Source organism: Muscardinus avellanarius (assembly GCF_963383645.1).
Source record: "Muscardinus avellanarius genome assembly, chromosome: Y".
Lineage (NCBI taxonomy): Eukaryota > Metazoa > Chordata > Mammalia > Rodentia > Gliridae > Muscardinus > Muscardinus avellanarius.
The window spans coordinates 8,576,800-8,600,355 of record NC_137809.1 but is presented as its reverse complement, the minus strand read 5'-3'; the positions used below and the strand labels follow the sequence as shown (position 1 = coordinate 8,600,355).

The 23,556-nt window shown below is 37.6% G+C and overlaps 2 protein-coding genes across 2 annotated transcripts in view; both read left to right on the top strand.

The window, feature by feature from the left end:
* Positions 1-23,556, top strand: part of LOC308279535 (F-box-like/WD repeat-containing protein TBL1XR1) — a gene marked incomplete at both ends in the record, with an annotated part of 935,328 nt that overhangs the window by 559,888 nt on the left and 351,884 nt on the right.
* The window catches only part of LOC308279544 (histone demethylase UTY-like), a gene marked incomplete at both ends in the record, with an annotated part of 146,658 nt that overhangs the window by 72,953 nt on the left and 50,149 nt on the right, over positions 1-23,556 (top strand). The window contains 3 exons of the mRNA XM_080719671.1: positions 513-567; positions 3,981-4,015; positions 22,892-22,985. Of these exons, the coding sequence (XP_080575797.1) occupies positions 513-567; positions 3,981-4,015; positions 22,892-22,985 (184 nt within the window). The remainder of the gene's footprint in view (positions 1-512; positions 568-3,980; positions 4,016-22,891; positions 22,986-23,556) is intronic.

Genomic DNA, 23,556 nt, shown 5'->3' with positions numbered 1-23,556 from the left:
CTCACCTAAGTAGCTGAGGCTGTCCATAAACCTCAATCCTCGTGCCTCAGTCTCCTAAATGCTGCAAATACAAGCCTGCACCACCATGCCCATCTTATCTTATTAGTGCCTTTTATCTAATTTGCTTTATAAAGTAACTTCACCTCTCATTTTAAGGTAAGCTTTGATGTTCTAAAAAATGCAATTTACGTTCTTGATTTTTATATGATGAAGTACATCTTTATTCAAACATTTTTGTAACATATTAAAGATTCAGGTTTCCAGATTTTTTATGCAATTAAAATAAACATTTAGTTGAAGTTTTTTCTTTTATTTTCTGTTTTAAACTCTTTCATGAAAGTTGATGACCCTTCAGTTTTCAACAACTTTTGAATGATAACAATATTTGAGTAGTACATTTTAGTCGTGTAGTATATTTTATTATTTTATTGTAGACCAATGATATCTGAGATAGAAATCATTTATTTAATTAAAAAAATTAATGCCCTAATATTTTTATTTCCCTCTTTCAGCATTTTCAGTTAGCTTTGATTGACTGTAATCCCTGTACTTTGTCCAGAGTTGAAAGTAAGTAGAATGTTACTGTCTTTTGTGCTAAATATAGTATTATTACAAGTATTACTTAAAGTATTACTTAGTATACTTGTTTTTGTCTTTCTGCTAAATATATTATTGGTATACCTAAATATAGTTTTTTTGTTTGTTTGTTTTTGGTGGTACTGGGGATGGAATCCTGGCTACACTTGCAGACCTATTTTATATTTTATTTGGAAACAGGGTCTCTTAAACCAGCGAACCTGTGCGATCCTCCTGTTTCCGCCTCTCAAGTGCGGGGATTACAAGCGGATACCTGTTAAATATAATATTTTATAGTAAAAAGACTATAAACAAATATAGTATTTTTGTCTTTTAAGTAAGGGTGTTTTAAACTGTGACCACAAATACATTCTGTGATTACCGTATCTTTGTTTGAGAATGTGAGAACATGTCTACTTGTCAAGAACATTAAGATATCTTTATTCATGTGATATAGGTCGTGTGTGTGTGTGTGTGAGGGGGTACTGGGGATGAAACCCAGGGACAGGGGGTACTGGGGATGAAACCCAGGGACATTCTTCTATTGCTGAGCTGCATTCCCAGCCCTATTTTTGATTATTTTATTTTATTTTATTTTATTTTTATTTTTTTGTGGTACTGGGGGCATGAAACCTAAGGGCTTTCTACCTCTGGGCTACACTCCCAGCCCTCTTTTATAATTTATTTGGAAGCAGGTTCTTACTAAGTTGTCTTCAAACCTGAGCAATTTGAGCGATCATCCTGTCCCAGCCTCCTAAATGCTGAGATTACAAGTGTGGGCCACCACCTCCGGCTTATTCTTTATTTGGAAACAGGATCTCACTAAGTTGCAGGGCACCTTGCTAAGTAGCTGAAGCTGTCCTTGAACCAGTGATCCTTCTGTCTCAGCCTCCCAAATGCTGGGATTACAAGTGTGCACTACCACACCCTGCTCTTTTTTTTTTTTTAAATGTAAGAAAATTAAGCTGAGTGTGGTGGTGCATGCTTGTTATCCCAGTACTTGGGAGGCTTAGACAGGAGGATTGCAGGTTTGTGGCCAGAGTGAGGCCCTCTGCAATTTAGTGAGAACCTATTTCAAAATAAAGAATAACAGCCAGGTATGGTGGCCCATGCTTGTAATCCCCGCGCTTGGGAGGCGGAGATGGGAGGATTTTGCAGGTTTGAAGCCAGCCACGCTGGCTTAAGAGACCCTATTTCCAAATAAAAATATAAAAACAGGTCTGGGAGAGTAGCCCAGAGGTAGAAGGGTTCTAGGAACCCCAGTACCACCATAAGTAAGTAAGTAAGTAAGTAAGTAAGTAAGTAAGTAAGTAAGTAAGTAAATAAATGAAAAATTAAAATAAATTTCTGAGGCTGGCCTTGAACCTGTGATCCTCTTGTGTCAGCCTCTTAAGTACTGGGATTATTGGCTTGCACCATCACAAACAAAAAAAAGAATAACAAATATGGCTGAAGATGTATCTTGGAGGTGGAATGCACTTGGGTTCAATCCCTGGTACTGTATAATACAAACAACAACCGAAGAATTATTATGATTATTTGGAAACTATAGTAATGTCTAGATTCTCATTGACACTTAATAAATAGTGATTGCAAACTTTGGATCAGATATTTTCAGAGGATATTTTCATGTTGTAACTTTTTTTTTTTTGGCGGGTTTGGGGATGGAACCCAGTGGCATTTGACCTTCAAGCTACACCCCCTGCCCTATTTTTTTATGCTTTGTTTTGAAACCGGGCCTCACTGAGTTGCAAAGGGCCTCACTAAGTAGCTGAGGCTGTCTGTGAATCAGGATCGTCTGCGGTCTCAGCCTCCCAAATGCTGGAATTACAAAAAGCGTGTGCCACCATGACCTACTATGTTTTTTTTTTTTTTTTAAATGGGTCTGGGGATGGAACCCAGAGGCATTATTTGACCTCCAAGTTCTACCCCCTGCCTAATTTTTTCATTCTTTATTTTGAAACAGAGTCTCACTGAGTTGCAGAGGGCCTCACTAAGAAGTAGCTGAGGCTGTCGGTGAACCGCAGGATCCTTCTGTCTCAGCCTCCCAAATGCTGGAATTACAAGCGTGAGCCACCATGCCCGGCTTATGTTGTAACTTTTTAAAAGAGAAATAATTACTCCCTTTTGAATGTCATAAGATTGGCACATTCTATTTACCGTGACTGTCTTTGAAACTCTTTCATGTACTAGTGTTGCAGAAATTTTGATTTTCAAAGCAAAATGAAATTATGTGAAAATATGTAGGTTTTATAATAAGAGATGACTTTTGGAGCTATTTACGTTATATGACTATAATTAAACTTTTGGGGTTTTTGTGGTGATGCATTACTGTAATTCCAGTATTTGGTTAGGCTGAGGCAAGATAATTGCAGGTTCAAGGCCAACCTCAGCTACTTGCAACTTCTGAGACCTTGTTTCAAAATAAAGGATAAAAATAGGGCTGGATGTCTAGTTCGAGGTAGAATGCCCCTAAATTCAATCCCAAGTGCAAAAAAACCAAAAAACAAAACAAAAAAAATTTAAAAGCAGCTTTTGGGAGGGTGACTAAGGAGCATTCCTCCCCAAACCATACCCCAAAGTCCATTTTATTTTTATTTATTTATTTTTTTTACAGGTCTGGGAATGGAACCCAGGGGCATTCAACCTCCGAGCTACAGTCCCTGCCCTATGTTTTTTATTCTTTATTTTGAAACAGGGTCTCACTGAGTTGCAGAGGGCCTCACTAAGTAGCTGAGACTGTTGGTGAACCGGGATCCTCCGGTCTCACCGAATACTGAGATTACAAGCATGTGCCACCACACCAGGCTCATTTTATTTTTAAGTAAATGTTGTTTCGTTGGTGAGGGTTTCACTACATTGCTGGGTCTGGGCTTGTACAGGCGGTCCTTCTATTTCAGTCTCCCCAAATACTGGGATTACAGGTAAGGTACCTGTAATAGAAAGTACCAGTACCTAGCTTTAATAATTACTTCTATTTCTTTTCTTTTTGGTACTGGTAATTGAACCCAGGTGCATTCTACCTTCCAACTATACCAGCAGCCTTTTTTTTTTTTTTTATTATTGAAACAGTCTGGGATTATAGGTGTGCAACACAATTCCCAGTTTAATAATGACTTCTAATGAATGTTTTTTCTTAGTATGCTCATGATTTTTGTTATATTATTTAGTGTATATATTGTACATTTTATATGTATATATAGTGTATATATACATATTGTATATTATATAGATTTAAATATATATTGTTTTACTAATAATCAAATTTACATACAATAATCAATTGTCTGTTCATAATTTTAGCATTTGCTTGTGTTTTATATCATGGTATTTCTGCTTTGTTTCACTGTAACACCTTAATCTTAGCTGTATTGAAATTAATCTTTTTCCATTATTCATTACAGTTCAGTTTCATATTGCCCACTTGTATGAAACCCAGGTAAGTGTTTTAATTTACCTTTTCTAAAAACAATAACAAGAAATAAAAAAATTCTGACCTTTGTTTTAAGTGAAATAAAATGTACAAATTTCATGCTTTCAATGAAATAAACGTTATATGATTTTATTGATTTCTGGATATAAACACTTGTGCATTTTATGGTTTATTGTCTTTGAATATGTTTGAAATTTTGTTTAATAATAAAATTGCTTAAGATAAAGGAAAGCATTTTTTTTTTTTTTTTTTTTGGTGGTACTGGGGTTCCTGGAAGCCCTTCTACCTCCGGGCTACACTCCCAGACCTATTTTTTACATTTTTTTATTTGGAAACAGGGTCTCCTAAGCCAGCGCGGGTGGCTGGCTTCGAACCTGCGCGATCCTCCTGTCTCTGCCTCCCAAGCGCGGGGATTACAAGTGTGCGCCACCACGCCCGGCAAAGGAAAGCATTTAAGATTTTTATTCATTGTATGAATAGTACTTTTGGTTAGTAACTCTCTTAAACTCTGTTTGAACTAATATCCTAAAGAGAATACTTGCTGTATAGTTAAGTGCTGTCATTTTACAAAATGTCTCTTTGACCATAGTTAAGAAGCTTTCCTTCTATCTTTATGTGTTATTTCTAATTTTATTTTTGAGATTTTGTGCATTGTTGTAATAAGGTTGTACAACATTTTTCTGTTTACTCTAAAACTGAAATATTTTCCAATTATCTTAGAATTTGAAATGACCATATAGTTATACTATTTTATTTTGAAAACTTTGATTTTTATTTTCAGGTAGATTTCAGTACTATAGAATACAAATTTATAATCTAGAGTGAAAATAAGGTATACAATTGAAAGATAAAATAATTGTTTATTCATAATATCAGTATGTGGCCATTTTGAATTTTATTTATGGAATACATAATAGTAACATTTTATCTTTTTTTTTTTGAGGGTCTGGAGATGGAACCCAGTGGTATTTGACCTCTGAGCTAACCCATCTGACCTATTTTTTTAATTTTTCAGGTCTGAGGATGGAAACCAGGGGCATTCGACCTCCAAGCTCCACTCCCTGCCTTATTTTTTTTTCTTTATTTTGAAACAGGGTCTCACTGAAGTTGCAAAGGGCCTCACTAAGTAGCTAAGGCTGTCCACAAACTGTGATTCTCCTGTCTCAGCCTCCCAAATGCTAAGATTATAAGCGTGTGCCATCATACTTTGCTTAATAACTACATTTTAGGCAAAAATACTTTATTGTGTGTGTATATGTATGTGTGTGTTTGTGTATTTCCCCCTCTCTTCTGGGAGAATTATTTCTAGTACTCCAGATGTGGAAACAAATGATTTGTCAATTGATCAGTGACTGAGTAGACTATATGTATACACATACAAACAATGGAATATTACTTAGCCTTCAGTATAATGCATGTAGTAAAGGTTGGGTTTTTTTTGCAGGTCTGGATATGGAACCTAGGGGCATTTGACTTCCAAGCCACACATCCTGCCCTATTTTTTATTTTTTATTTTGAAACTGGGTCTCACTGAGTTGCAGAGGACCTCACTAAGTAGCTGAGGCTGTCCACGAACCGCGATCCTCTGGTCTCAGCCTCTGGAATGCTGATATTACAAGTGTGCACCACCACACCCAGCTCCTTTATAATATTTAAATTGGCCTTTTCACCAAAGTTGAAGACTCAGGTTCTTAGGTCTTAGTTACAAAGACATAAGTACATGGGAAGCTGAGAAAGAAGGATCTTGGGTTTATGGCAAACTGCAGCTACTTAGTGAGGCCCTCCACAACTTAGTGAGACCCTGTTTCAAAATAAAAGAATAAAATATAGGGGGTGTAGCTCAGAGGTAGAATGCCTCTGGGGTTCATCCCCAGTACTTCAAAAAAAAAAAAAAAGTTATTTTTGTTGGACATTAAAATTCAAAACCATTCTTTTTGCCTCATTTAAATAAAAGAGTTATTTCCTATATGATATTAATGCTTTCAGAGTACATTACATAGTTAATGGTTCTTATGTCACATAGAGTTTTCATTAATCCAGCCTGTTTAAGCTCCATGAATAAAAAACACTTAAAAGTTTAAGTACGTATATTTTACAAATCTGTTCTTAAACCATTAGAAACAGTAAGATAGCAAAAAGATTTACGAACAGTCATTAATTCAGCAGCATAATTCTATAGCATGAGGTGCTATTAAAAAGAAGTGACACTTGTCATCCCAGCATTTGGGAGGCTGAGACAGGAGGATCGTGGTTCGCGGACAGCCTCAGCTACTTAGCGAGGCCCTTTGCAACTCAGTGAGACCCTGTTTCAAAATAAAGAATAAAAAATAGGGCAGGGGCTGTAGCTTGGAGGTCAAATGCCCCTGGGTTCCATCCTAGACCCGCAAAAAAAAAAAAAGTGATAGCCAGGCATGGTAGTGCATGCTTGTAATCCCCTCACTTGGGAGGCAGAAACAGGAGGATCACACTGATTCGAAGCCAAACTTGGTGGCTTAAGAGATCCTGTTTCTAAATAAAATATAAAATAGGTCTGGGAGTGTAGCCCAGAGGAAGAAGGGTTTCATTCCCAGTACCACCAAAATAAAGAAAAGGAAAAAAAGAAGTGATAATAGTTTTTAATATAAAAGTTCAGCCAGGCGTGGTGGCGCATGTTTGTAATCCCAGCATTAGGGAGACTGAGACCAAGGAATAAATATTAAAATCTTTAGTTAATATATACTTAATCATGAAAATCATGAAAATCTCAGATTGAGAATGGTGAAAGGAAATCTCTTTTTACAAACTCTCTGGTTAAATTCATCTGTTAGAGCTGGGTATAGTGACACAGTCCTGAAATCCCAGAATTTGGGAAGCTGAGACAAAGTGGAGCCTTCCCATATTCAATACTAGTCTCAACAACTTGGTGAGACTCTGAAAATCTAAATTAGGCCTGTGTGTGGTGGTGCATGCCTATAATTTCTGCGCTTGAGAGGCTGAGACTGGTGGATGGTACAGGTTCGAAGTCAGTCTCAGATATTTAGTGAGGCTCTCAGCAACTGAGTGAGACCCTGTTTCCAAATAAAGTATAAAAAATAGGGCTGGGAGTATAGCCAGGAGGTAGAAATGTCCCTGGGTTTCACCCCCAGTTCCAACAAAAAGAAAAAAAATATTCTAAAATAGGGTCAGGAGAGTGTAGCTCAAAGGTAGAATGCCACTGAGTTAAATCCCTAGTATCTTTCTGCACCACAAATCATCAATTAGAAAAGACTAGAAACCCTGGGATGTTCAATAAGTTAAGAGAAAGCAAAATAAAAAAATGTGGAGATTGGCATGGAAACAGTAAAGCAATATCTATTCTCAGTCAAAGTAACTGTCTATGTAATAATGCTCAAGAAGCTACAAAAATAAAGGAACACATTTTAAAACTAGTGAAAATTAGCAGTTACAAGGTGAGTTACAATTAGCAGGACACAAAAATGGGTTCAGAAATAAGCCAAATACTTTCCTTTAGATGAGTAATACAACTTAGAATTACTTGACTACAGAAAGTGTGTGTGTGTGTGTGTGTGTGTGTGTGTGTGTGTGTGTGTGTGCGCGCGCGTGTGTGTGTGTGAGAGAGAGAGAGAGACAGACAGACAGACAGACAGACAGACAGACAGACAGACAGACAGACAGACAGACAGACACAGACAGGCAGGCAGGCAGGCAGGCAGGCAGACAGGCAGGCAGGCAGGCAGGCAGACAGGCAGACAGACAGACAGACAGACACGGGGGATGAGCCCAGAGGCATTATACCTCTGAGCTATACCGCCAAGGCTTATTATATTTTTCATTTGGAAATAGAGTCTTACTAGGTTGCTAAGAGCCTCACTAAGTTGCTGAGGCTGGCTGGGAGCCTGTGATCCTTCTATCCTAGCCTCACAATTTTCAGGTTATAGGTGTGTACCATCCCACATGATTGAGAAAGGCTTTTGTATATAACATTTGTCTAAGAAACACTCAACATTAAAAACAAAACTCCACTAACCTGAAAAGCAAGTATCTACTTAGAAATAAGTGTGTGTGTAGGGGGGAAAGCAAATGTATATATAAATGAAAACCATTTTGTTGGTTGGAATACTCAATAATAGCATGTAAGTTAATATTTTAATTCAAGGAGTCAATATAGAATCATAGAATTTTGGTTTTTAGTTATTAGCAAGGGAGTTATACAATGTATAGGAGGAAGCATGTGAGTATTCAGTTATTCCAGCATGATTTTTGAAAAAAAATATTTTTTCTTCCATCATACAGTTTTGGTACTTTTTTTTTTTTTTTTAAGTATCAAATAAACCAGGTGTGGTGGCACATGTTTGTAATCCCAGCATTTGGGAGGCTGAGACAGGAGAATACAAGTTTGAGCACAGCCTCAGCTACTCAGTTGAGGCCCTTTGCAACTCAGACCCTGTTTCCAAAATAAAAAAAATAGAAAATAGGGAGCTGTACATGGTGGCGCACACTTGTAATCCCCGTGCTTGGGAGGCGGAGACAGGAGGACTGCACTGATTCGAAGCCAGCCTCCCAGACTTTTTGGAGACCCTGTTTCCCAATAAAAAATAAATATAGCCGGGTGTGGTGGCGCACGCTTTTAATCCCGCTCTTGGGAGGCAGAGACAGGAGGATCACGCAGGTTCGATGCCAGCTGTATGTGCTGGCTCAGGAGACCCTGTTTCCAAATAAAAATGTAAATATATATATATACATTTATATATTTGTCTGGGAGTGTAGCCCTCAGGTAGAAGGGTTTCCAGGAACCCCAGTACCACCCAGTACCACCCGGGGGGGGGGGGAAACAGGGCTGGGAGTGTTGCTTGGAGGTAGAATGCCTCTGGGTTCCATCCCCAGTAAAAAACACACACACACACACACACACACACACACACACACACACACACACACACGTATCATATAATACATTGGTTGGCAAAAGATAACTACAAATTTATTAATTAACAGATTTAAGCCGGACATAGTGTACATATTTGTAATCCCCACACTTGGGAGGCTGAGACAGAAGGATTGCACAGGTTCAAAGCCAGCCTCAGCTACTTAGTGAGGCTCTCAGCAACTTAGTGAGACCCTGTTTCCAAATAAAATATAAAATAGGTCTGGGAGTATAGCCCAGAGGTGGAAAGCCTCTGGGTTCCACCCCCAGTAGTCCTCCTCCCACAGATTAAATCTACAGGTCTATTCTATATATGTGTGTGTGTGTATGTATGTGTGTGTGTGTGTGTGTGTGTGTGTATGTGTGTGTGTAAGTGTGTGTGTGTAAGTGTAAGAGAGAGAAATACTGGGGGTGGGGTGAAACCCTTGAGCTTTGTGCTACACCAGACCTATTTTTTGGTACTGAGAGTGGAATCCAGGGGGGTTTTCTTGTTTGTTTTTAATACCTCTGAGCTATATTCCCATACCTATTTTATATTTTATGGACAGTTTTACTTTTTTCAGATATATTTTACTTATTTTGTTTTCTCTTTCTTCCCCCTTTCTTCCTTCTTCCCTCCCTCCCTCCCTTTCTCTCTCTTTCTCTCTCTCTTTCTTTCTTCTTTCTTTCTTTCTTTGGAACCCAGAGGCATTTGACCTCCGAGCTACACCCCCATCCCTATTTTTTATTCTTTATTTTGAAACAGGGTCTCACCAACTTACAGAGAGCCTCACTCAGTAGCTGAGGCTGTCCATGAACCGCGATCCTCCTGTCTCAGCCTCCCAAGCGCGGGGATTACAAGCGTGCGCCACCACGCCCGGCCTTTTGTCTTCTTTAATTGGTCTGACTGGAACTTAACAGAAAATACTTGTGAAAATAGAAATTATCTTCAGATTTTGATCTTGGAAGGAAATCTTTAAATCTTTCAGTATAAATTATGCTATTTATTTTTTAAAAATGGCCTTTATGTGAGAATTTTTAATTGATTAAAAGACTGAAGTTGTTTTTTAAAATATACTATTGTTGGTTCATTGTTGTCTCACATCATAATGAAGTTCAGAGTGATAGGGACATATAAGCAGATAACACTTGGTGAGCTTCCCTCCAGCATCCTTTCCACACTCTCCTGTTCCCTATGGATGATACTGAGATTGGTGCTGATACTTTTACATAGGTACATAATGTCAGTGGATGTGTTTCCTTCATTAAATCTATGCTCCCCTCCCATCCCTAGACACCCTCAGTCACTTTCCTGGGGATTCTCCTCAAATCCTTCTTATATCTCAGTGTTTCCCTAGCTTCAACATATGAGAGAAAATACACAAAATATATGACTCTCATTTTCTGTAGCTAGCTAATCATTTAACATCATGTTCCCCAGGACCATTTATTTTCCTGCAGATGACATAATTTTGTTCTTTTTAATTGTTGAGTAGAATTCCATTGTGTATATATTTCTTACTTTTGTAACCCATTCATCTGTTGATGGACTCCTAGGTGGGTTCTATGATTTTAGTATTATGAGTAATACTGCTGTAAACATGAATATGCATATGTTACTTTAATATCTGACTTCAGTCCACTTAGAAAGATACTCAGGAGTGGTATAGCCAGATCATACGATGGATCCGTTTCTAGTTTTCTGAAGGAATCTCCACATTGATCTCAATTGTGACTGCATTAATTTGCAATCTCACCACGATGTAGAGGAATTCCTAATTTTGTTGGTACTGGGGTTCCTGGAAACCCTTCTACCTCTGGGCTACACTCCCAGACAGACAGACAGACAGACAGACAGACAGACAGACAGACACACACACACACACACACACACACACACACACACACACACACACACACACACATTTTTAATCAGGGTCTCTTAAGCCAGCGAGGCTGGCTTTGAACCTGCATGATCCTCCTGTCACCACCTCCCAAGTGCGGGGATTACAAGCGTGTGCCGCCACGCCCGGAGGACTTACTTTTTCTAATGGTACTTGGGATGGAACCCAGGAGCATTCTACCTCAGGACTATACTCCCAGATTTGTTTTATATTTTATTTAGAAACAGGGTCTCACTCAGTTTCCAAGAGCCTCACTAAGTGGCTGAGCCTGGCTGTGATCCTTTGCGATCCTCCTGTCTCAGTCTCCCAAGTACTGAAATTACATGCATGCACCACCATGTCCAGCTCGTGGAAGGACTTTGTACTTCTAGTATCATCTTTGATTCAGTTCTTATACCTTAGCTAGGTTTATTATAGGTTTATTATAGTGTTTTTTGTTTTTAAATTTGTTTTTTTGCCTGTTGACCAGTTAGCAGTGTAATACTGGCTGGAGAATACTAGAAAGAATTTGGATGGGTTCTCTTTTGTGTAGTAGTTTGACAAGCATTAATGGTAGTTTTGTGAAAGTCTGTTAAGATTCAGAAGTGAAGCCAGGTGTCATGTGTGTAATCCCAGGACCTGATAGGCTGAGACAGGAGAACCACAGGTTTGAGGCCAGCCTCAGAAAATAATGAGACTCTCATCCACCTTACAAGATCCTGTTTCAAAAAAAAAAAAAAAAAAAAAAGTAGGGATGGGGTAGTAGCTCAGAGTTAAATTTAAATGCCTCTGATTTTGACCCTCACCATCATAAAGGAGGCGGGGAGCCAGACATAGTAGTACAGGTATGTAATACTAGTCCTTGGGAGGCTGAGACCGGAGGATCACAGGTTTGCAATCAGCCTTAGCTACTTAATAAGACCCTCCACAAGATAGTGAGACCCTGTTTCAAAATAAAGAATAAATAATAGGGCTCTGAGTGTAGCTTCATCCCTAGTACTGCCCCCCTAAAAAAAAAAAAAAAAGGTAAATCCATGTGATCCTGGGTTTGTTATTGTTGGAAAGTTTATTATTATTTTAGTTTCTCTTCTCATTGATCTTTTTATGTTTTTTTTCTGTCCTCATAGTTCAATTTGGTACCTTATATTAAATTTCTAGAAATTTGCCAATACTTTGTATATTTTCCAAATTACTAGAATATAGTCTTAAAATGTTTTCTAATGATTATTTGAATTTCTTTGGTATCAGGTATAATATTCCCTTTTATCTCTTATTTTATTAACCCGGGTCTTCTCTCTCAATTTTGTTATCTTTTATTTTTATTTTTATTATTTATTTTTTGCTGCACTAGGATTGGAACCCAGGGGCATTCTACCTCCAAGCTACACCACCAGCCCTATATTTTCAGTCCTTTATTTTGAAACAGGGTCTCACTGAGTTACAAAGGGTCTTGCTAAGTAGCTGAGGCTGTCCACAAACCACAATCCTCTAGTCTCTGCCTCCCAAATGCTGAGATTATAAGGATGTGCCACCATGCCCGGCCAGTTTTGTTATCTTTTAAAAAATCAAATTTACTCAGTACTTCTCTTTCTTTCTTCCCTTCTTTTTTTCTTCCTTCTTCATACTGAGTATTGAACCTAGGGACATTCCACCTCTGTGCTACACCCTAAGCTTCTTTTCAGTTTTTGTGTGCGTGTGCGTGTGTGTACGTGTTCGTGTGTGTGCGTGTGTGTGTGCGTGTGCGTGTGCGTGTGCGTGTGTGTGTGTGTGTGTGTGTGTGTGTGTGTGTTTACTGGGGATTGAATCCAGGAACATTTACCTCCAAGCCTGATAATAACAAGTGACTTTATTCATGAATTACTTATGTATTTTATTTTTATGATATTGGAGATTGAACCCAGCAGCATTCTCCCTCTGAGCTATACCCCCCTTTTATTGTTACCAGCCCTTTTTATTATTTATTTTGAAATGGGGTCTAAGTTGCTAAGTGTCTTGCTAAATTGCTGAGGCATGCTGGGCATGGTGGTGCACACTTATAATCCCTGCAGGCTGAGACAGGAGGATTGTGCAGGTTGGAAGCCAACCTCACTGGCTTGAAAAACCTTGTTTCCAAATAAAATAAAAAAATAGTCTGGGAGTGTAGCCCGGAGGTAGAAGGGCTTTCAGGAACTCCAGTACCACAAAAATAAGTAAATAATTAATTAAAAAAATAAATTGCTGAGGCTGGCCTTGAACCTGTGATCCTTGTGTCAGCCTCCTAATTACTGGGATTATTGGTTTGTACCATCACTCCTGGCTTAATTTTTTATTTTCTCTTAATTTTTTCTTTGCTTGAGTATTCTGGCTTTGTAGTTAATGTTTTTTATATTTTTCTTTAGTATGTTATTAACAAGGATAGGTAATTTAGTGTATGATCATTTTTTTGAGGGAGAAGGGTACTAGGGATTGAGCCCAAAAGCATTCTATCTCTGAGCTACCCCTCTTCCTTGTATTTATTTTTGCAATGACACAGGGTTTTGTATTGAAATAGGGTCTCACTTAGTTGCTGAGGCTGTCCTCAAACTGGTGATCCTCCTATCTCAGCCTCCCCAAGTACAGGGATTACAGGTATGCACTGGGCTTCATTCTTTGTTTTAATTTTTAAATTTTTCTTGTAGTCAGACACAGGTAGAAAGTTTTCTCTGAGGGTACTCTTGCTACGTGTGTTAATATTTAGTTGAGCTGGGAGTGGTGGTGCTTGCTTGTAATTCAAGTACTCCGGAAGGTGAGGCAGGTTCTTGGTTCCTGCTCAGCCTCAGTTACTTAGTGAGGAACTCAGCAAGATAGAGAGACCCTGTTTCAAAATAAAGAATAAAAAATTGGGTGGGGTGTAGCTTGGAAGTAGAATGCTCCTGGATTCAACATCCAAAACACACACACACACACACACACACACACACACACACACACACACACACACACACACACACACACATATCCTCAGAAAAAATGAAAGTGCAACATAACCAAAACATAACCCAAACAAACAAACAAATTCTATCCTTTTTTTTTTTTCCCCCCTGCCTGGCTTATCATTTAAAAAAATTTTTTTGGGGGGTGGCATTGGGGTTCCTGGAAGCCCTTCTACCTCTGGGCTACACTCCCAGACGTATTTTTTTTTATATTTTTATTTGGAAACAGGGTCTCTGAAGCCAGCAAACCTGCCCGATCCTCTTGTCTCCACCTCCCAAGCTCGGGGATTACAAGCGTGCACCACCACGCCCGGCTCATTTAAATTTTTAATGTTTGAACTGGTAAAAATCAGCCTTAAGTAAAATTTTCCTTAGCATATGTTTATTTACGTTATCATTATTGTCACAAATTATCCTCATCTATTGTTTGCTTCATAACACATTTATAGTTGCTAGCATATTTCTTTTCAATTATATAGAAGGAAAAAACCAAGTTATAACCCAAATTAAATAATACTGGCTTTAAAAAAAAATGTTCCTATGTAGTTATCTTGACAGATTACATTTCTTCATAGAGATTTGAATTTTTTTGTAGTATCCTTTCATTTCAGCCTGAAGGACTCTCATGCCAATTTTTTTGTAGACTCAGTTGTACTCCATCTTGAAATTTAAAAATTTCTCTGTATTCTTGAAGAATCCTTTTACTATATAGAGCAGTCTTTTTTTCAAAATACTTTTATTGGTGCATTTAATTAAACATCATAGTGAGATTCATTTATACAAACAAACAGTCTTGCACACTATTCTTGTGTTTGTCTGCAGGTCCCTTCTCACTACTCTCCCTTTCTCCGAAATATAGTAGCGTGACATGGGTATGACATAATTTTAGCTATTTTTTTCCATAGTTTTTCTTTTCCTGTCCTCACCTCTCTTCCCCTTTTCTTATTCTTCTGCTGGTCACTCTCCCCAATTATCTACAATCCCTGTTTCTCTTAAGCTCCAACATATGAGAGAAAATATTGTCTAATAGTATTTATTTTTTGCTTTCACCCTTAAAAATGTGACATTCCACTGTTTTTCAGTTTTCATTTTTTTCTGACAAATTTATTCTGTTAAAATTCTCTTGCCCTGCCGGACATGGTAGCACATGCTTGTCATCCCCATGCTTGGGAGGCTGAGACAGGAGGATTGCATAGGTCCAAAGCCAGCCTCGCTGGCTTAAGAGACCCTGTTTCCAAATAAAAATATAAAACAGGTCTGGGAGTGTACCAGTGGTATAACAGTACCATCCCCAGTACCACCACCAAAAAAAAAAAAAAAAAAAAAATTCTTTTGCCCTTCAGTATTTGTTTTGATGTTGGTATCTGCTTGTTTTTCTTGGATTTCATTGAGTTTTCTGAATATAGAGATTCATATCTTTTGCCATATTTTTGTCTTTTATTAAAAAGCACATTTTTATTAGCAAAATGTGAAAACAGCCTACAAACCCACCATGCAAAGTGGAAAGATAAATTAACATATGGTTATATTTATTTAATTATTATTATTATTTTTTGGTGTTGTCCTGGGGGGTGGAACACAGGGGCTTTTCTACCTCTGTGCTATACTCCCAAACCTATTTTATTTAGAAACAGGGTCCTACTAAGTAGCTGAGGCTAGCTTTGAACCTGTGTGATCCTCCTGTCTTAGCCTCCTAAGCACGGGGATTACAAGTGTATGCCACCATGCCCGGCCACTATTTCTTTAAATTTAATTGACTTATTTGCTGCTGAAGTCTGTAATGAATCTAGTTCATTAACTAAGTTAATGAACTAGCAAAATGAATTAACTAGGTTAAATGAATTAACAAAATTCATTTAGTTTCATATTTTAAGCTATGTTTATTTCCTTTTTGTTTTTATTTGTTCTTATTTGTTCATAGGTCATTTCTAACTTCCTTTTGTTGTCTTTCCATGGTTAATAATTTCAAAAAAAATTTTTTTGGTATTGGGATAGAACCCAGGGCCATTCTACCTCCAAGCTATACCTATTTTTTATTCTTTACTTTGAAACCGGGTCTCACTGAGTTGCAAAGGGCCTCACTAAGTAGTAGCTGAACCTTGCTGCGAACCATGATCCTCCTGTCTCAGCCTCCCAAGCATGGGATGACAAGTGTGTCAGCTGGGATGACAAGTGTTTGTCAGTTATAGAAAAATTTTTATCTTGAAGCATGCCCATGCTTCCATTGAGATCATTAGTGTTTACTTTATTAATTTAAATAAATCTTATTATAAGAAATTTTAGGCTTATATTATATTTGAAGTAGGTACAAAGATTTTCAGCTTACCTACTTTCCTTGCATATACATTTGTAGTTTACTCATTACTGACATCTCTCTCCAAAGTGACATTTATTGCAGTTTATGAGACCACGTTCACTGGTAAAATTACATTGACATGTCATTATCATTTACAGTCCATAATTTAAAGTTGGGCTCACTCTTGATTTTGTACATTCTCTAAATTTGGGCATGAATATATACCAAGTAGTTTAAATTTGTATAATAGTTTTTTTTTTTGGTTTGGTCTTTTTCAGAATATCATAGATCTAGAATCAGAATATGTAGCCTCTTTAGATTAACTGTTTCATTTAGTAATATGCATATTAAATTGATTATTTTTCTTTTCATGACTTTTTAACTCATTAGTTTTGTGGTACTTAAATGAACCCAAACACTCCATCTCTGAGCTATATATCCCTGGCCTTTTTTCTTTCTTTCTTTCTTTCCTCTCTTTTTTATTGCTAGGGATTGAACTCAGGATCCTTCTACCTCTAAGCTAGACCTCCAGCCCTATATTATTTTTATTTTCAAACAAGGTCTCAATTAGTTGCTGAGAACCTCATTAAGATGCTAAGACTGTCCACAAACCTGTGGTCCTTCTGTCTCAGCCTCCCAAGCAAGTAAGATTACAAGCCTGTATCACTGACACCTGCTTTTATTTTCTATTTTGAAAACAGTCTTGCTAAGTTGGTGAGGCTGACCTGGAATCTTTGATCCTCTTGTCTCAGCCTACTATATACTGTTAGTACAGATGTGGGCTACATTAATGGGAGAGGAAAATCAGGGTATTACAAGTGTGTGCCAACACACCTGGCTAATGGTAGGCCTTTTTTATTGCTGATTAAATCTCTTTGATTGCTATTGATTTATATTTTTATATCTTCTTGGTATAAAACATTTTTATATCTTCTTGACTCAGTTTAGGAAAGTTGGAATTATCTTTAGAAAGTTGTCAATTTCCTCCAGATTTTTCATTTTGTTGGATTATAGTTTTTCAAAGTTGTTTCTAATAATCCTCTGGATTTCTATACTATCAAGTAGTAATATCTCCTTTTTCTTCTTATGTTTGCAATCTGGGTTGATTTTTTCTCTCTCTCTCTTCTCTCCTCTGCTCTTCTCTCTGCTCTTTTCTTCTTCTTCTTCTTCTTCTTCTTCTTCTTCTTCTTCTTCTTCTTCTTCTTCTTCTTCTTCTTCTTCTTCTCCTTCTCCTTCTCCTTCTCCTCCTTCTCCTCCTTCTCCTCCTCCTCCTCCTCCTCCTCCTCCTCCTCCTCCTCCTCCTCCTCCTCCTCCTCCTCCTCCTCCTCCTCCTCCTCCTCCTCCTCCTCCTCCTTCTTCTTCTTCTTCTTCTTCCCCCCCCCCTCTCTCTCTCTCGTTAAACTAGCTAGTCCTTTATCTATATTGTTGATATTTTTTGAGAAACCAACTTTTGGTTTTGTTGATTTCTGTATTTTTAAATTCTCTACTTCATTGATTTTTGCTCTGATTTTAATAATTTCCTGTCTTCTACTGGCTTTGAGGTTAGATTGTTCCTGATTTTCAAGGGCTCTAAGGTGTGTCATGAGGTTATTATTTGTTTGGCGATTTCTTTTTTTTGTTGTTGTTCTTTTTTTTTTTTTGGTGGTACTGGGGTTTCTGGAAACCCTTCTACCTCCTGGTTACACTCCCAGACCTATTTTATATTTTTATTTTTGGAAACAGGGTCTCTTAAGCCAGGGAAGCTGGCTTCAAACCTGTGTGATCCTCCTGTCTCCGCCTCCCAAGTGCGGGGATTACAAGCGTGCACCACCACCCCCGGCATTTTTGTTCTTTTATGAGCATTCAGTGCTATGACTTTTCCTCTTAATACTGCCTTCTAAATTTCCCAGAATTTTTGATATGTTGTATCTCTATTTTTGTTTGTTTTTAGAAGTTGTTTTATTTCACCACTTATTTTTTCTATGATGCATTCTTCATTCAGCAGTGTGGTATTCAGTCTCCACATATTTATGTGATTTCTGAGTCTTCTTATAGTTGATTTCTAGTTTCATTCCATTACAGTCTGAAAGACCCAGGGAAGTACATCACAGTTTTTGAATTTGCTAGTGCTCACTTTGTGTCCCAGTATGTGATCTGTTTTTGGGGGGAAGGTTCTGCGAGCAGCTGAGAAAATGCGAACTCTGTTGCAGTTGGGTTGTTTGCTGGATGGAAATTCTTGTTTCTCTGGTTCTGGTGTGTATTACTCATTTCTTATTTGCAGTTAATCCCTTTGAGTATTTTCTCTAGTGGTGGTTTTGAAGTCATAAATTCCATTGGCTTCTATTTGTAGTGGAAGATTTTTATTTCCCCCTAATTTGGGAGATAGATATACTGGGTAGAAAATTTTTGGCTATGGGTTGCTTTCTTTCAGAGTTTAAAATATGCTACTCCAGGTCCTACTAGCTTTTATTATTTGTTTTGGGATGTCTGGAGTGATTCTAATTGGTTTGGTTCTGAATGTCATTTGGTCTTTTGTTTTTGTTGCCTCTAACATTCTCTCTGAGGCTTCTACATTGGTTATTTATTATGTGACATGATAAACCTTTTCTCTGATCTGTCTAAAGGGGCTTATGTAAGATTCTTGTACCTGTGTATCGAACTTTTGCTCTATGTTTGGAAATTTTTCTGATATTACTTCTTTGAGAAGATTGTTGATCCTTTGGTTTCACCTTCTCTTTCCTCTTCTGTGCCAATTATTCTTAGGTTAGCTCTTTTAAAATGGGCTTACATTTCTTCAATGTCCAATTCATGCTGTCAGTTTTTTTTTTTTTTCTAAGTAATATACTTTATGTGTGTTTTTGGTGCGATCATCTTCTAGGAGTGAGACTAAATACTCCTTGTGGTCTAATTGATTGTTAATTTTCTGAATTGATGCCTTCACTTCAATGATTGCATCCTTTATTTTTTTTAGACTGTTTTTAAATTCTTTTTGGAATTCCTGTATTACTTCTACAGTTATATTATTCCTCATTTGACCTTCTGGAGATCCCTGCAATTCTGTGTTGTCAGGTTCTGTTACTGTAGTGGTATGGAAGCTAATTGCTTCCATGTTATTCTTGCTTCTCATAATTTTAGAAATTTGTATCTATTGCTTTTGACAGATTTCTCTCAGTCTCTAGATTTCAGCTGGTATATTCAAGGGCAAGTAGTAGTGCATTCAACAGTGAAGGTTGAATGAGGAGGAAAGTGAAGTCTTAAATGCAAGAATAGGGCAAAGCCTTAGGTAGAATCAAATATAATGAGAGAATGAGTTTGGTAAGTTAGTATATAGTAGAGATTAGAGATAGTGAATACATAGTAAGTAGTATTCTAGTAACTCAAATGTAGAGTTTTTGGTATAGTGTTTAGAAACTCCAACATAGAGTTTCTGGTATAGTGATATGAGATAGATTTAATACAAGAGAAAGAAAAGAGAAGAGGAGAGAAAAGAAGAGAGAATAAAAGAAAAGGGATGGAGAGATGAGAGTAGGTATGTACAAGGGAAGAAGCTTGGGAGGGGCACTGGGAAGAAAATAAACAAACAGCATATACACACACACTCAAAAAAATGAAAACTCAAAAAACCAAAACAACACCAATAACAAATTAACGTGACTCTACAAATATATGAATATTTTACTAACTGGACCTCTGCAGTCTTTCTTTGTGTAGACACCAAGTGCCACTGGCACCTTTCCTGATGCAACCCTTGTTCTCTTGAGTCTTTCTACTATGCAGATGACTGGTATCAATGGGGCTGGATCTAATATGAAGCGCAAGTCACTCTCCGTACTTTCCACAGAGGTGGAGTCTCAGTGTCTCCCTGCCTCTGTAGGTGGTGGATGCCTCTGAGACCAAACTCAATGTAAGAGTTTCAGTTCTCTACAGCTAGGGCTGGTCTGGTCTGATTTCTCCCCATTCTCTGAGTCTTTTTTAGTCTATGCAGATGGTTGGTATCAGCGGGGTTGGATCTAGTGTTAAGTACAGGTCACCCTCCATGCTTACCACAGACTTGGAGGTTTGGTCTTTCGTTATCTTGTAGGTGGCGATGCCTCTGAGACCAAAATCAGTGTAAGAGTCTAAGTTCTGCACAGCTAGGGCTGGTGTGGTCTGACTTCTCCCTTTTCACCAAGATTGGGTGGTCAATGATATCCCAGAAATCCTACTAGTTGGATCTAGTGTTAAGCGTAGGTCTTTTCTTACGCTTTCTATTGATTTCATCCCCACCTTTTTAGGGTTGAACCCCCAAATCTCAGACCCAGGGAGTTTTTTCACTACTGCTTGAGTCTCTGGGGATGCAGCACTGGCGTTCTCCTGTGGGGACAGAGGCTTCACTTATCATGTTGTTTAGTGCCACTCCGGATGTCTGGAGGATGTGGTGAGCTAGGCTACCACTGCTGCAAGTTGTAGCCAGTGTTTTTGTAGGAGGAATTGATGACTTACAGTTCTGATGATCTACAGCTGCTTATTTCAGGTCCCTGATTGTTTCCTGCTTGTCCCTGGAGTTGGGTCAGTGAGGCAACATGGTGTTACTGAGGTGCCTATGGCCACAAGGCAGTGGATTTCTTTTCTAGTGTTGCTGAATGCCTCTCTGGGTCTCCGGAGGGCCTGGTGAGCTTGGCTGTCTCTGTTGGAAGCTGTATCTGGTGTTTGCTCAGAAGGAAATTCCAGTGATTTGTAGCTCTTTACTTCAGGTCCTTGGTTGTTTTCCTGTACATTTTTGGAGTCAGGTGCAGTGAGGCAAGATGACACTACTGTGGCACCTGTAGCCACAAGTGGGCAGGTTTCTTTTCTGCTCTCTGATCTCCTTGTACTTATCGTATTATTTTTCTAGTTACAATATTTTTCTGGCTTTTGTAGAAAGCTGATTTTTAAGGCAATGGAGATTGTCAGCAGGAATGGTATGTGCTTCCCTCAGTTGCCAACTTCCCATAAGGTATTCCTTTTTATTAATTTATTTTGTATTTATTTATTTGTTTTTGGCACTGAGGGTGGAAGGCAGGGGTTTTCTTCCTCCGGGCTATACCCCCAGACCTATTTTATACTTTATTTGGAAACAGGGTTTCACTAAGTTGCTGAGAGCCTCACTAAGTAGCTGAGGCTGGCTTTGAATCTGTGACAGGAGAATGGCAAGTTCATGGCCAGCCTCAACTATTTAGTGAGGCCATCGACAAATTAGTGAATCCCTGTTCAAAAAAATAAAAAATAAAATATAGGGGTAATGGTGTAGCTTGGAAGTAGAAAGTCCATCAATTCAATCCCTAGTACAACAACAACAAAAATGTGTTTAATTTTCTTTTGTTAATTTTTTTTATAGTTTTTAACCATATCTAAATAAAAATAGATTATGCTTTTGTTAATTTTTTGAGGGAGAACTTTAGACAAGTGGATTCACTTTGAAATATCTTAATATAACCTTAATATTATAATCGTTATAACAGTGGAAAATATAATGATATAAAGTCTATTTATTTATTTATTTATTTATTTATTTATTTATTTATTTAGAACTGGGGTTTGAATCCAAAGTCATTTTTACCTCTGAGTTAAACCCAGCCCTTTTTTATTTTTTATTTTGAAACAAGGTCTTGCTAAGTTGTTTAGGCTCTTACTTGTGGATTTTCATGCCTAGCTATATATTGTTTTAAAATCACACATATTAGCCGGGCATGTAGATTGAAGGTAGAATTCCCCAGAGTTTGATGCCCAGTACCGCAACACACACATACACACACACACACACACACACACACACACACACACACACACAGACATTTGCAAATATATATATATATATATGTATATATATTTCTCTGTGTGTGGGGGGGGACAAAATAAGATCTCACTTAAGTTGCTGAGACAGTAAGCTGCTGAGACTGGGTTTGAACCTGTGATCCTTCTGTTGCAGCCTCCCAAGTACTGGGGTTATAGCTGTGCACCAACATGCCTGGTTGGAAATATTTTCTAGAACTGTGTATTTTAAATTTTGAATCAGCCAAGCCTTGTGGCCCACATTTATAATCCCAGCATTTGGGAGGCTGAGACAGGAGGATCATGGTTCGTGGACAGCTTCAGCTACTTAGCGAGTCCCTTTGCAACTTAGTGAGACCCTGTTTCAAAATAAAGAATAAAAAATAGGGCTAGGTATGTAGCTCAGAGGTAGATGTCCCTGGGTTCCATCCCCAGTATCAGACACACAAAAATTGAATTAAATTCAAATTATTGTTTCTTGTGTTAAACTTTGTAAAGAATTGGGACACTGGCTTTTGCTTACTAAACTCTTTTCTTTCAAATAGAGGTTTTAAGTGTTCTAGGCATTTTCAATTAATATAATCTATAGATGACTTTAAAGTATTTGGGAGGATACAAAAAGGTTATATGGAAATACTATACCATTTTATGTAAATAGTTTGAGTACTTATCAATTTTTTTGTCCATGCAGTTATTGATCAGTTCCTCATAGATACCAAGACATAGTTGTATGTTACTTTAGGTTTTACACTACTTTCTTGTTTGAAATGTTAAGAGTATGGCCATTTAGCCAGATGTGGTGGCACACGCTTATAATCCCAGCATTTGGAAAGCTGAGACAGGAGAATCATGGTTTGCATATAGCCTCAGCTACTTAGTGAGGTCCTTTGCAACTCAGTGAGACCCTGTTTCAAAATAAAGAATCAAAAATAGGGCTGGGGGTGTAGCTTGGAGGAAGAATGTTCCTGGGTTCTATCCCTAATACCATAGGGGGGAAAAAAAAGTTATGGCCATTTATGTTTTTAAAAGGTAAGAATATTTGTACTTAAACATTTATCATTTTGTTTTTCTCTAAATATATTTTTTCTCTCTATTTTTTAGAGGAAGTATCATTCTGCAAAAGAAGCCTATGAACAAATTTTACAGACTGAAAACCTTCCTGCACAAGTAAAAGCTACTGTATTGCAGCAGTTAGGTACATAAAAACTTACTTTTTTATTATTAATCATTACAATAATTTGAAGAGGCTTTCATCTTAGGAAGCAGTTTTGCTCTTCTTAAAGTTGCTTTTAGTAATCTATGTTTTGGGATTAAATGTGATACGTTATTTTGGAATTAAGTTTAATATGAATGCTTTAATTATGTTTACTTTATAAATATATTTTCTTTTATACACACTGTCAAGCATACTACATCTCACTATTTGTCTAAACATAGTATTTCTGTGAAACAAGTTCTAATAGATTTTTTATTTAATACTGTACCGTGGAAGGAGGGAACTTGAGTATTTCCATATGCTAGGCTGTCTATGAAGTTAATTGAATTTAGACAATTGATAAGTATAGAGCTTGCATTCATAGTTTTGCTGATAATATAATTAATAGAAATGCTTTCCCTAAAGATTTTGGAGAATGTCTCAATCTATATTTTCTTCAAGAAGTCTATTTTCATAATGAAGAGGAAGAATCCAATGTTTGGAAATAATATGAAATACACTATCTCTAGAAGAAAGTGAGAATTCTCCCCAGTAAATTAGATAAAGCTTA